Below are 13,098 nucleotides of genomic sequence, written 5' to 3'. Positions count from 1 at the left end.
GACAATTTGTAAATCTTACACGACGATGTTGCTGTTTTGGCTATTGGTCACGGAGTGAAGGCTCGTATTTTCCTTATCACAATGAATTCGCAAAAACAAACGTGTAGTCTTACACATTTTGGCCGGATTTGTGGTACATATTCCCTCAAATAACTGAGGTGTTGGACAGAAAGGAAGAATAAATGTCCATTTCCTTGGTAGTTCTCAGATTTGAGGTTGCAGATAATTTGCCAGGGCCCCAAGGTTTAGATTACTGTGGTGAGTACCAGATTATTAACGGTTTGTTCGCTATAATTTTGATCAATATCTATTTTGTATTTAATAATACAGGTTTATCTAATACATAAACCGGCATGAACTGTTTCAATATTACTTTTGATACATTTCATTTGAATTGTTAATGTCTTCCTTTGCTCCTTGTATACTTATCTGAACCAAAAATGAAGCAGAGAAGAACCTATATACTTACACTTTCATCATTAGAAATTTCACTCTTTTTATTACACTATCACATCAGTATGCTTATCCTGCACATTGTTCTCAATACATTTGTTGAGGTGCTGACAAGGAGAATTTGTTTAACAATAAAGAGCCTCTTTAGTGCGTGATCATCTCCTCCATCCTAATGGCCTTAATGTGCGATTTAGGGATAATATTGTGAGGAGAAATTAGATACTATTCACTCTTAAGGATAAAAGGGTTAAATTTGTAACAAGGATATTACTTTCAATGTGTTTTAGCCCCTGGATTTATGGCTTGTAAAGAAACTTCAGCATCAGAAGAGGGCCAACTCACAAGTGGAGAAGAAAAAGAGCCCATGTCTACTGATGCTATCTCTGAGGAAAAAATGAAAGTTCATCGGGGTGAAAGATATGTTCATGACATTCACATTGAAACTCATGCAAGGAGTAGTGGTAAGCTCAAGGCTGTAGATCATACCATTGTACTTTTTCACTCTGATATAAAGTTAGGCAGATCTGCTCTATTATCAGTGTTTTAAAGTATAATAGACCTTATGAGTTTTGTTATCTTTTTATTCAGGGGTGATAATCTAAGAATGCTGCTCTTTCTTAGGAATCAAAAGGGTTAAATCTTGAAGAAAATTTAGAGAACCTAGGGAAACTTAATACTTGTAACTAATGGTAACTTGCATCACCATTCAAATCAAAAAGTTTTAGCTTGCTTCATTTTATTTTGAAGACAAAGATACAAACTTGGATTCTGCTCATGGAGACGAAAAAGAGGAGAAAAGTGTAGGACAGGGAAAGATTGCTTTCTTCTGTGGAAATCCAATGGTAGAGATCATCCAGGGAATTATTCACATCTACAAGAACAAGTAAATAACAACAAATGAACTCTCTCTCTCTTTAACCCTCTCACTCCCTAGATCTAAATATCAATTCTCTAAACTGATTTTTATACTCTTCTTATTATTTTACCCCTGAGAATTTAGTGTTCAAACAAACAATATCCCCTTCTAGATAATTTTTTTCACATTTCTCAAATCACATTTGTTCCCTGTGTTCCTGGGAACACAATCATATGATTTGTCATAGAATTTTTCTGTGTACATGGTTTCCTACCTCTCACTGTAAATCCCAAGATAAATCCCCATTAAATCCCTCAGTGAAATCTGAGAATCCATGACAGTTGATGTACTGTTGACAGAACTAAGGATGCTATTGATCTTTCTAGTGACATGACTTTGTTAAGTGACGGAGTCCAGCGGAGTGAAATGGTCTGCATGTTAGCTGTCCCTGCTAAGATGACATGCAAGGATCTTGTGGAGTTTGTAGCTCCATCAGAGTGAGTTAATTATGTTTCATATCATTAACTGACATGTTGGTTATTGCAGACTGTGTGTTCAATGGAAATCGCTTTTAACCCTTTTACCTGCAACAGTGTCAAGTATCTCATTTCTCATCTCATCATCACAGCTGAATCAAACTCGGAGGTTGGGAGAATAAAGGAAATGAATTTACCAACCATTCAAGCTCATGATTATTTACAAAAGTCACCATGTTAGTGCTCAGAGTTCTCCTTTTCAGGCAGTAACTGGTAACATTTACCGCCTGTAGTACTTCTTATTACCATTTAAAATTACTTGGAATTTTTTGAAAAATCAACATGTAAAAGGATCGCTTTACCGGTTTGAAAATTTATTTTACCTGTCGTGTGTAAAATAAGGGAGAACACTGAGTACCATAGAAAATGCTTGGAAAACAGTATGGAAAATATGCATCCTGAGACTTTGGCTTGAGCTAGGCTTACCAGGTGTAGCTGGGTTGGTGATGGGGTAGGCTTTGGGGCTTCTACTAACATGATCCAGTGTTTTGGACACTTTTCCCGGTTTCTGGGCTCTAAACCATGTTTTTGGACATATGCACTCAGTTCAATTTGCTGTCCTGGGTTCTATTTTCTCTTTTAAGGGTGGAACTGTTATAAAATGGAACACCTGCTGGTGATCCATTCAATAACTGGTGGGGGAAAAGAGCACATTAGAAATAGGCAGCTGAATGGAAGGAGGGTGTCAACTGGACCATCATGAGCAGATAAATTGTTTTGCAGTGTAATTCATTTGTTTCACACAGATTGTTTGATCATCCAAACAAAATATTTCTTTAGGGAGTTTATTGAATGTGTCAAGATCATCAGAGATAGCAACCCAAATCATTACATGGTTCTTGTCAAATTCAGGAATCAGGTGAGATCACTAATAACGTACATAATGGTAATAGGAGGAAGTGGAGTCCTACTCAGTCTGTAATCATATGAGTGATGAACAAAATCGGACGACAGTGAAGCAAGAGTCTGATTTGTTAATCATGAGTATGATTACAGACAGAATTGGACAACAAGAAGTCCTGTTACCAATTAATCAAAACTATGACAAAATTTGAGAAAGAGACTAGTACTGGTTATACGTTTTCATAAAAAAACAGTTAACTTGGTGAAATGTGAGACAACAGTGCACACATATGATGCATTCTGTCCACTTACACAGGCATGACATGTTAACTGTCCCTTTAACTGTCCTAGTACACTGTCCAATTACAAGCATGACAAAATAGACATAATTACAAGTTTTGTACTTCCCTTTTTTGTGTATGATAAAAATCACAAAATGTTTTCAAAAATCTTTTTTCCTTAAAGGAAATTGCAGATGATTTCTACAATACATACAATGGCCATCATTACAATCTCTTAGAGGATGAGGTAGGTGAATAATCCTCTAAAAAGAGGAGTTATCAAAATGCTTTAGAAGGGTTGTGTATTAAGTAATTTTAATCTTAAACTCCCAGTAGTGATTAACATGGAACTTCTCCCTAAATAAATATATACATTATCTGGCCAACAGGTAATGAGAATACTCAAACTTATCATGCAGAAGTTTTTGTCTTGATCTAAATCCAAATTCTCGTGACTAATTAACAATGAAATTGTTCAGCAGCAATAGGGGAGAATTAACAATCAGATCTAGGGAAGTTAAGGGGTTAGTTAGTATTTGCCATTTTTTAGGAAGGTGGGAAGGCATCTTAAGGGTGCTTAGCTCTGGGTTAAGGAGTTGCTAATTGGGTACTGCTAAAAGAATAAAGGAATCATTTGAACTATCTAAAAAAGAGAGAGAAAAAAAATATTTGATGGTTTCACTTGATATTTTTTGTACAACAGTTGATAACTAGAATGTATAATTTATTGGTTCTATCATTTGATGCGTTTTTTAATGAATCAAATACCATTTTAGGTTTGTCATTTAGTGTATGTTGCTAAAGTGGAGACCAAGAAATTATCAGAAGTAAGTTGCTGTGAAAACCTCATGAATAAATAAGAAATAGCCTCTATTTGGCGCAAAAATATGCACGGATATTTGTCTGCGGACACTATCTGTTCCAAAATGTGGACAGTTCTCCGAGAGCGAAGCTCGAGGAAAACTGTGAGCTTCAAGGAACAGATAATGTCCAAGGACAAATATACGAGCATGTTTTCTCGCAAAATAGAGGCTGTTGTGTTAATTATCCTTCAAATATTTTGCAACGCGCATGAAACAGTGTTTACGAACAGCTCACTGTTTGATGCAAAATATATTTTGTGTTGGGTATTCTCTGGTACGACGTAATGAACATACAAATATTTCCCTCACGCCGTTACAACCCACAAAACGTTCTCTCATCTTCAATTAAATTTTTAATGAAGACTTATCGTAGTGGATGTAAAGTTTGAAAATTGGGGAATATCACATGGGTGATATCCTCGACCGCCCCCCTTGGAACAAATTTATTTCTCTTCCCAGCCTTTCGCTGCCATTTAAATTATGGCAGCCATAATTTTCGTTATAAAATAACTGAGCACTCGCGTGCCAAAATCACGCCTGCTCTGCAGGCCAGATTGAAGTATGTTTAAACTGCAACGAAATTTAACACATATGTCAATTAAATTTAAAGTGCCGTATTTCACTGTGCGACCCGCTAAATTCAAAATTTTGTTTGAATTGAAATCTGCCTCCTCAATTTGAACCATGAGAAATATAAGATATCTTACTAATCGTTTCGTTTCGTCTGTCCGTGCTGTAAGTTACGGAACCTCGTTTTTATACGCTCGCGCTTGGGCCACAAATCCGAGCGTAAAAAAAACGGTCCGTAATAAACAGTATGGACCTCGAACTCGGTTAGTAAGCCGTATTTATTCAGCAGCTTCGCTACTAGTTCGTTTCAAAGAGTAGCACTCACAAAATGAGAGATTTTCATGGAAATTATCAATTGTCCGCATTGGCCAATCGCCTAATACTTTAACATAATCGTTTATTGCTGGAACAGACTTTCAGTTTTTCATAATTCAGTTAATCCCCAGTGAGTTGCTTCTGTCCTTTCATGTGTTTGTAGGCATCAATTTGTATGTAGAGATTGTATATAGAGAGCTGCAGGAGAAGGCATGTACTGAGTTTATAAAGCTATTTGTTTAAAATTGCAAACATTTTTCGGCCGTCGCTGTAATCATTAGACGGTTCGAGACATGAAGTCGTTAATAATTCATACTGAAACAAATGTTTTCTTTTCTCTTCCTGTATCAAGGGAGGAAGTCTGCCATGTGAAGGACTGACTGAACTGCCGAAATGCCCAGTGTGCTTAGAACGTATGGTAAGGATTTCAATTTTTTACGCACTGTAAGTGCTATCAACCTGCATTTTGAGCAGTAGACGAAAAGTGATAGTTCTACGAATGAGAAACAATACGTATTTTTATGTTATTTCGAACTCAAGCATGCTCCATTTTATTTAGTTGGTTCGATCGCCGAGTAACCTACTGAAAATTGAAATTTTCACGTTGTAAACAAACATATTGGAAGTTAGTAATAACTCAGCAATGTTTCCAGAGTTATATCAAGGACGTGTTCCTGTGTGAAACATCTTGCGGAGCTTTACCTGCCGACAGCTTTATTATGTGGTGTTTTATCAACTCCAAATTCAGGGAATCAATATGATGGTCCTTCCCGCTGCAGTTGATATCTTTACTATTGAATTTTTCATTTACGACTTTTGTGAGCGAGATAAAAAAACGTTTGGCTTCGGCTTCAAAAGCTTTTATTAAATTAAATTTTGCGTGAGACAATACTTTTATTTACATTTCTTGGAACATACGACATCCAGTGTATTTTCAAAAAGTTCGGTTTCTCTTGTCTGTTTTTAAATAACAGAATGTGCTGTCCTGTGGAGAAGAGAGATGATTCTATCGAATAGAATAAGACTTTTGGTATCATAACATCAAAATACAGCTGTAAAGTTTCTTTGTTATTTCCTTTCGGTTTCTGTGCGTCACTAAATATACCGAAGTACTTGATGTCACAGAATATAGAGGTTGCCAGCTGAAAATTCAAAAACCGAAAGTCGCTTCCTGGGAAGTAGAACTAAGATTCACAGAGTGTGAAAAACTTAAGCCTGCATCAAAAGATGAAGTGTTTTAAATGTCGGGCAAATATCAGCTTTTATTATGAATTTATACTTACAATCAAACTCAAAGGCTTTGCACAACGACAGCGACAGCTTTTGGAAATAAATTTAAGATTTTTGATACATATTCGGATTCAGTATCTTCATTTACTTCTGATATATTCCAGATGTCCACACTCAAGCAAATTATTGAATTTTAAAATGACTTTTTACTCTAGCTTTCCTTTGCCTTTCAGGATGAATCTGTCGAGGGAGTTCTAACAATTTTATGTAATCACTCATTTCACGGAAGCTGCCTGTCTAAATGGACTGATACGACGTGAGTTTTATAAATTTTGATAGTACTCTTCTCAAAATGGAATATAGCACGAAAGAAAAATTTAAAATTACAATCATTTAGATGGTTCGTTTGACAGTCAGCACGTTGCTCTGTTCGTCGGTTGGTTGGAGCGCTTGCTCGTTGGACGTTCGGCTGCTTTACGCTGTAACTAGGCTTTTCGTCTTTCCAGACGTCAATCACGCTGCTGGATTCGTTCAGCGGTCGGTTTGATACGTGTCTCGTCGTACAGTCGCCGGGCGGTGGGGACGTCGCTTGGTTCGCCGCACGGTCGGGACGTTTTCGATTCGTCGGGCGGTCGATACGTTGGTTAGTTCGTCGAACGTTTGGTACGCTGCTTGTTTTGTTGGACTGACAGTAATTTATTTGGTTCGGCAAATGGTCGGTTCTGTATGTGCTTCGTCGGGTGGTCGGTAAGTTGCCTGTTTTGTTGGGTGGTCGGTTTTGTTGCTTGTTTCGTCGATCGCTTTGCACATTCCTGGTTCGCTGGACGGACGGTGAGGTGCTCGGTTCGTGAACTCCTCACACTCCTGAATCAGTATGCATATTCTCCATACTTTTCTTCCTATATTTCTCATGGTACTAACATGGAGAATTTGTTTAACAATCAGGAGCTTCAGTTGGCGATCATTTCCTTTATTCTCATAACCGTAATGTTTAATTCATTAGTACTACTGTGAGGAGAAACTATATGTTAGTCACTCCTGGTGGTTACAGGGTTAACCACTCTCACTGGACCATGACTAGGCGATTTCTGTTTGGTTGCCACTGTGCTTAAGACTCTTATAAATTTAAAAAATAAGATACAAAGTCAGCCTGAACCGACTTGAAGAAATGATTAGAAAACTGATTTCGAAAAGAGGTGTTCAAGAAAATCTGTCATCGACTGCAATAATGTGGTTGGATTTTTTACTGTTGAGATTCATGGTAATCTCTGTATCGTTCGTTGAATCATGTGTCTTTTGTGATCCTGAAGTTGTGGAAGACAGTTATCATATTTTTGTCTCGTAGTTGTCCAGTATGCAGATATTCCCAGACTCCTCAGCCCGTCGATGATAACAAGTGTTTTGAGTGCGATTCAAGTGAGGTACGCTTTATTCTACAGTTATTTTAATGGTGGATCGGGCGAAAGGGGAGGGGGGGGGGTGGTGTAGGGGTCCAGACCCCTTCTCCATCAGATCTGATGGTTTTGTTACTCCTAGTTTGGATGCCCCCAATCCTCCCCTCTCCTCCTCCTTTATAAATTATTGTATTTGATCTCTACAAATTGATTTCATTGTTAACTTTGAATGACAGGGAGTGTGGGGGTCGATAACAAGTGTTTTGAGTGCAATTCAAGTGAGGGACGCTTTGTTCTGCAGTTATTTTGAGGGTGCATCCGGGGGGAGTGTCGGGGGTCCGGACCCCTCCTCTATCAGATCTGATGGTTTTGTTAATCATAGTTTGGATGCTCCCAATCCCCCCCCCCTCCCCCTCCATTATAAATTCTTGTATTTGATCTGTACAAATTGATTTCAATGTTAACTTAAAATGTCGCCTTTCAACACGTTTATTCTTAGTTGGATGTCCATAGTTGCCAGTCAATCAAAAGATAGAAATCAAAACAGATAACCAATGATTGCGACATTCGCTTTGACAAAGGGCGGCTCTTACTTGGTGTAGAAGACACAGTATACGTCACATTATTGTTTTCATCTTTTTCTTATTCCTAGTTGTGATGAAATTCTATTGTGACGTATACTGTGTCTTCTACACCAAGTAAGAGCCCGAAGGGCTACCTCTCGAAACGTCAGCTTAGGAAGGTCGTGCCATCCTGTTAACCAATCACACGCAAGACTAAAACCAGTACCGACTTCCTCACTCCCCTTTACTAGCGCTTCGGGCAGTTTGCTTGTTATTCTTCCTTGTGTTGTATACCTAATCCGGATTGGCAGTGTTGATTACTTTGATTTGGGTGATACGAGTCTCAGTCGAATTACGCTCTGTACGAAATGTTTTATGTTGCCTGTTCAGTTGTTATTCCTTTTACCCGTTTAGAGCCTATGGATTTGTCTCATTTGCGGTCACATTGGTTGTGGTAGATATCTTAGATCTCATGCGAAAAGGTTAGCAACAGATTGTTCTATTAACCCTTTAACTCCTATGAGTGACCAAGACAGAATTTCTCCTTACAATATCTATACAATATTAACCAGATAAGTGATGAGAATAAAGAATAATATAGAATTGGGGATAATTAGTTGATCCAATACTAATTTCTCTGAGCCAATTTTATGAGAATTGTCTGGATGACAGTAAGGAGAATTACAAATTTCATCTGGGAAAATTTCCTTTTTTTGATGAAAGTAATCCAGGATTGCATCAGTGTTGCCTTACTTCTCTATGATTGGACAAGAAAACTTACGCCACTCTCTAAAGGAAACAGAAGCAAAGCTAAAACTAACAAGCAATTTATTGTAACAAAGTTAAGGTCTTTTGTGATCTTTTTTCCCTTGATCTGATCGGCCCATTATTGCAATTCCTTTTCTCTATGTTTTGGATTTGGGATATAAAATCGAAATGTGATTTTATGCTTTTAATTGACGGCAATGTATGAGATCGAAGTCAAACTGAAACAAATAGAGAAATCTAAATTATTTTTGCTTAGTGTATGTTGTCGTTTTTCTGAATTTGCAGACATTTCCAGGAAACACATCATACATATTCCTTAGAGCTTGGAACTCAGCGAGTTTGGGACTACACAGGAGGTAGGCCACAATTTGCAGTGATATTTTCTACCCTTTTGTTCTACTGCGGTCAATTTTGAAGAATTATTCATAACTAAGATATTTTAATTTATCCACAGACAACTTTGTTCATCGTCTGATCCAGAATAAAGCTGACGGCAAGCTTGTTGAATATGGCTCAGAACAACAGGTGAATCACTTAGAACAAAAAGGAAGAAACTGGCAGTCTGTTACCTATTCCTTTCACTTACATGACTGACCAAAAAGGAACTTCTCTTCACTATATTGATAGATTTTCGACCAGAAATGTAATGAGGAGAATATCCACAAAGATATATTCTTTGACCTAAGACTAAATTCTCATGGGAGCGAGGCTGGAGCATGTCTTGGCTTCTTTTGGACGGGATACCAAGTCCCCACAGGTAAACAACCCTTCCCCCCCCCCCAGAGAATATGCCCTGAAATTCAAAATTAACAAGCAACAAACTTTCAGCTAACGTTTCATTGTTATTTTTTCGAGTTGGTTGTTGTTGTCTTTGCGGCAGGTTGCGGATGAAGAAAAAATGGATTCACTGTCACTGGAGGTACCTTAAGTCTGTGTCTCTTCTTCGACTGTTAGTTTGTTAGTTTTGAACTCTGAAGACAATTTTTGTTTTATAATGTATAATCAGTGTTGCTGTTTCATTCCTAGTATACGTACTTATTAACGAGCCAGTTGGAGAAGCAAAGACTTTATTTCCAAGATAAGATAACTCAAATTGAAAAAGATGCCGTAGAACAGGTCAGGATTTACATCGTAGAACCTCTTTGTATGGCACAAAACTCCGACGAAGAGGCCATGTTTTAGGCAAAGTCTCTATTTCCACTACATACAGTATAAAAACCTCACGAAAAAGAAAGGATTCCTAAATACTTAATCTATCTTCATAGAGGACGCTTTGGACTTTACTGATCCTACCAGTATGCAGAACGCTTGACATATTTGAGAATTATTCGCCTTAGGCACGGGGATTATTCAACAATATTCACTGAGCCTGAGGCGATTAGTTGTTTTAGTATAATTGCTCAGTTGATTTCGAATTCTTTTGTAAATTCTTTTGGTTTTTGAAACCATTCTGTTACATTTGTTATGATTACTCGTATCGAGATAAGCAGCCAGTTTCCACCAGAATTTAACGGCTGTATCCAATACAATCAGCAAAACTACGTATCCTTGTTTTGAAAAGTGTTACCCAAACTTAGTAGCATCTTTTGTGCACTTCGCGGTGGGATTTTCTTCTATTGCGTTCAACACTTTCTTTGTAACATTGACAAAATGCGAGGCAGCCATTTTGAAATTTAGCGCCCCTGCCATAATCACCTCGCGCGAGGTGATTATAGCGAGATATGACGCAATCTTCGACCAATCAGAGTGCGCGCATCTCAATAATCAACGGAGCAATTACACTAAATAACAGTAACATGGATCCAGCGTAAACCGAGCTCGCTAAAAAGTGTTCTACAGCTCGGCTGGTAGAGCATCCTACCACAAAGTTAGCACTGAATGAACTTCTTTTCCTCTCGGGAAAGTTCAGAGTTTTCGTTTACCCACTCTGAACAAATTATAGACATCCGTAGTTCCCCAAATAGCTTCGTATCGGATGAAGAAAAATTGAAAATTTAGATGTCGGTTTTTGAACTATATTCCTTGCTCGACGATGTTCCTTGCTTAACGATATTCCTTGCTTAACGATGTTCCTTGCTTGACGATGTTTCATGCTGTGATTTTCAGGTTTATCCTCTCGTATGGCTCTGGAACATATGGTGTACACTGGTGTCTCTAGCTGTATTTTCTCATTTTAGGTGTTCCTTTTTTTTTTTCGGAAATATTTCAGAGGAGTAATATGGAAGAGAGAACAAAGAAAACACTGGAGGAATGTAAGAAGTTGGAATTGAAGCTTACCGAAGTTGAGCAAGAAAAGAAGAATTTGGACAAAAAATGCACACAGGTTAGAGCTTCCAGACATGACGTTTAAAGCTATAGCAAAGATAACAACAACTGTTGACTAAATTTGAATTAAGTGCTGAAAATGATTTGCGTTAGTTTTGTTTTACTCGGTTCTGTGATTGGACCTAAAGAAGAATTTGGACAAGAAATACACACAAGTTGGAGATACCAGACATGACGTTTAAAGCTGCGGGAACGATAACAACAACTGTTGACTAATTTTGAATTATGTACTGAAAATTATTTGCGTTGGTTTTGCTTTACCTAGTTCTGTGATTGGCACTAAAAACTCCACCACCTTTTCAACCAATCAACAATAAATAATAAACAAATAATAAATGGAATTTAGCAGTGGACATGCCAAGAGGTGGCCCTTCTTCTCCACGGAGTCCAGGTCGAATTGGAATTTAGAGTGTTGGTTTTTGTGGAGGGAGGAAAACCGGAGGGCCTGGGGAAAAACCCTCGAAGCGAGGACGAGAACCAACAACAAACTCAACCCACATGTGACACCAGGTCCGGGAATCGAACCCAGGCCACAGTGGTGGGAGGTGAGCACTCTCACCACTGCGCCATAGATGCTCCCGCAAATCAGTCAGTTGCGAGAATCGTACTAAAAGCTTGTTTTGGCATGTTTGATCCAATTACTCTAACTTCGTATGTTTTTTCCCAACGAATCCTATTTTTGTTTTGTTTTGGTTTGTATTGTTTGCTTCACAGGTTACAAGTAAGGTTGGCAAGCTTGCTAAAGATCTTAAAGACGAGCAAGAGGTTTGTGGAGTTTCACCAACACGCTTTATAACGTATAAAGAAGTTCCAATCAAATGTCGAAAGTAATCGGAGACTGCTTTGAGTTTTCTTTTATTCGCTGCGTGATTGGTTGAATTGTTCATCTCACACCATACTTTCAACCAATCAGATTTGAAATTAAAACCAACCGTTACTTGCTCTGTGGCGTTTTCCTTCGCTTCAGGCTTTTCTTACATGAATTTATATTGAGTTGTCATTGGCTCCTCGTTTTATTTACCTTTGATCTGATTGGCCGTTTCAATCAAGTAGCTTTTCGTTTTGCGACACTTTGTCAAAAAGACCAGGGTGTGTTGTCACCCTTTAACTCCCTTGAGTGACTAAGACAATTTCTTCTTACAATATCGATGCAAAATCAACATGTCGAGTGAATAGAACTAAGAAGAGTATCAATTAGGGGATTATTAGTTGATCCAATACCAAATTCTCAGAAGTAACATCAGAAGAATTGTATATTTGATAGTAAGGAGAATTACTAATGAGATCTTTGGAGTTAAAGGGTTAAAAGGTGACAACAAAAGTTTAAAGGGTGCATGAACTGATTACAATTTTGTCATTTTTATTTTCAGTTAAACAAATGTTTGCTAGAAAATCAAAAGTTATGGCAAGAAAAGTTGAAGAAAACGGAAGACAAACTGAAAGATGTGGAGGCAACCAGACAACAGGTATTATATCACACAATCCTCTGGATATATCTACCTTTGGCTATCAACTTATATTTATCCTTTGAGATTTGATCTTTTTCTTTCCGTAGGAAGTGAGAGATCTTCAAGAACAGTTAGCGGATCTTATGCGTCATTTAGAAACGCAACAAGCGATATCAAACGCGCCGGATGAAACACGACAGGTAATTTTCATTTCATCAGCACTTGCAATGTTGACCAGGTGCATGCAACTTAGTAATGTTTCTCCTCTATCCCACGCTTGAAAGATTTCTTCGCATCAGAAAGATCGATCGAGTCTTACTAGAGACTTGGCATATTTTTCCAAAACATCGACCAGAACACGAGTAGATAGATAGATAGATAGATAGATGAATGGTGCCAATTTCCTCCCTTGCAGCCAAGGGCTGAATTGCGGAGGAACCAGAGAGGTGAGATCGGACGTCAGCATAAAAGGCGCCTCTGGCAGCCGCTTCAGTCCATTGTGATCACACCTCACCCACCCAGACCTACGACGGCACAAATCGAGATAGACCACAACACCGGGCACTACGTGCCCTACTCTTTGCGAACAGTGCGTGCGTTCTTTTACGTCCCACAATTTTTTATTTGTAACATAGGAGGGTTGTGAGACGGGA

The 13,098-nt window shown here is 38.2% G+C and overlaps 1 protein-coding gene across 3 annotated transcripts in view; it reads left to right on the top strand.

Moving 5' to 3' along the window:
- Positions 1-29: 29 nt before the first annotated feature.
- LOC113680074 (BRCA1-associated protein) overlaps positions 30-13,098 on the top strand; it is a 14,354-nt gene continuing 1,285 nt past the window's right edge. The window contains exons 1-19 of one of the 3 annotated variants that reach the window (XR_016181808.1): positions 30-258; positions 741-914; positions 1,201-1,336; positions 1,696-1,806; positions 2,626-2,704; positions 3,154-3,216; positions 3,746-3,796; positions 5,070-5,135; positions 6,181-6,263; positions 7,293-7,368; positions 8,319-8,386; positions 8,958-9,028; positions 9,127-9,197; positions 9,553-9,591; positions 9,699-9,788; positions 10,779-10,995; positions 11,712-11,762; positions 12,368-12,463; positions 12,553-12,645. Coding sequence is in view for 2 of the 3 variants with exons in the window: in XM_089189861.1 (XP_089045987.1) it covers positions 183-258; positions 741-914; positions 1,201-1,336; positions 1,696-1,806; positions 2,626-2,704; positions 3,154-3,216; positions 3,746-3,796; positions 5,070-5,135; positions 6,181-6,263; positions 7,293-7,368; positions 8,319-8,386; positions 8,958-9,028; positions 9,127-9,197; positions 9,553-9,591; positions 9,699-9,788; positions 10,882-10,995; positions 11,712-11,762; positions 12,368-12,463; positions 12,553-12,645 (1,608 nt within the window). In the remaining variant the exon portion in view is untranslated. Of the gene's footprint in view, positions 259-740; positions 915-1,200; positions 1,337-1,695; positions 1,807-2,625; positions 2,705-3,153; positions 3,217-3,745; positions 3,797-5,069; positions 5,136-6,180; positions 6,264-7,292; positions 7,369-8,318; positions 8,387-8,957; positions 9,029-9,126; positions 9,198-9,552; positions 9,592-9,698; positions 9,789-10,778; positions 10,996-11,711; positions 11,763-12,367; positions 12,464-12,552; positions 12,646-13,098 lie in introns of those variants that run through there. The other 2 variants (XM_089189861.1, XM_089189862.1) reach the window with 2 other exon arrangements.

The sequence above is a fragment of the Pocillopora damicornis genome, chromosome 12 (assembly GCF_964200805.1).
Source record: "Pocillopora damicornis chromosome 12, jaPocDami1.2, whole genome shotgun sequence".
Classification (NCBI taxonomy): Eukaryota; Metazoa; Cnidaria; class Anthozoa; order Scleractinia; family Pocilloporidae; genus Pocillopora; species Pocillopora damicornis.
The sequence above is the reverse complement of the archived record's forward strand: the minus strand, read 5'-3'. Positions and strand labels throughout refer to the sequence as shown.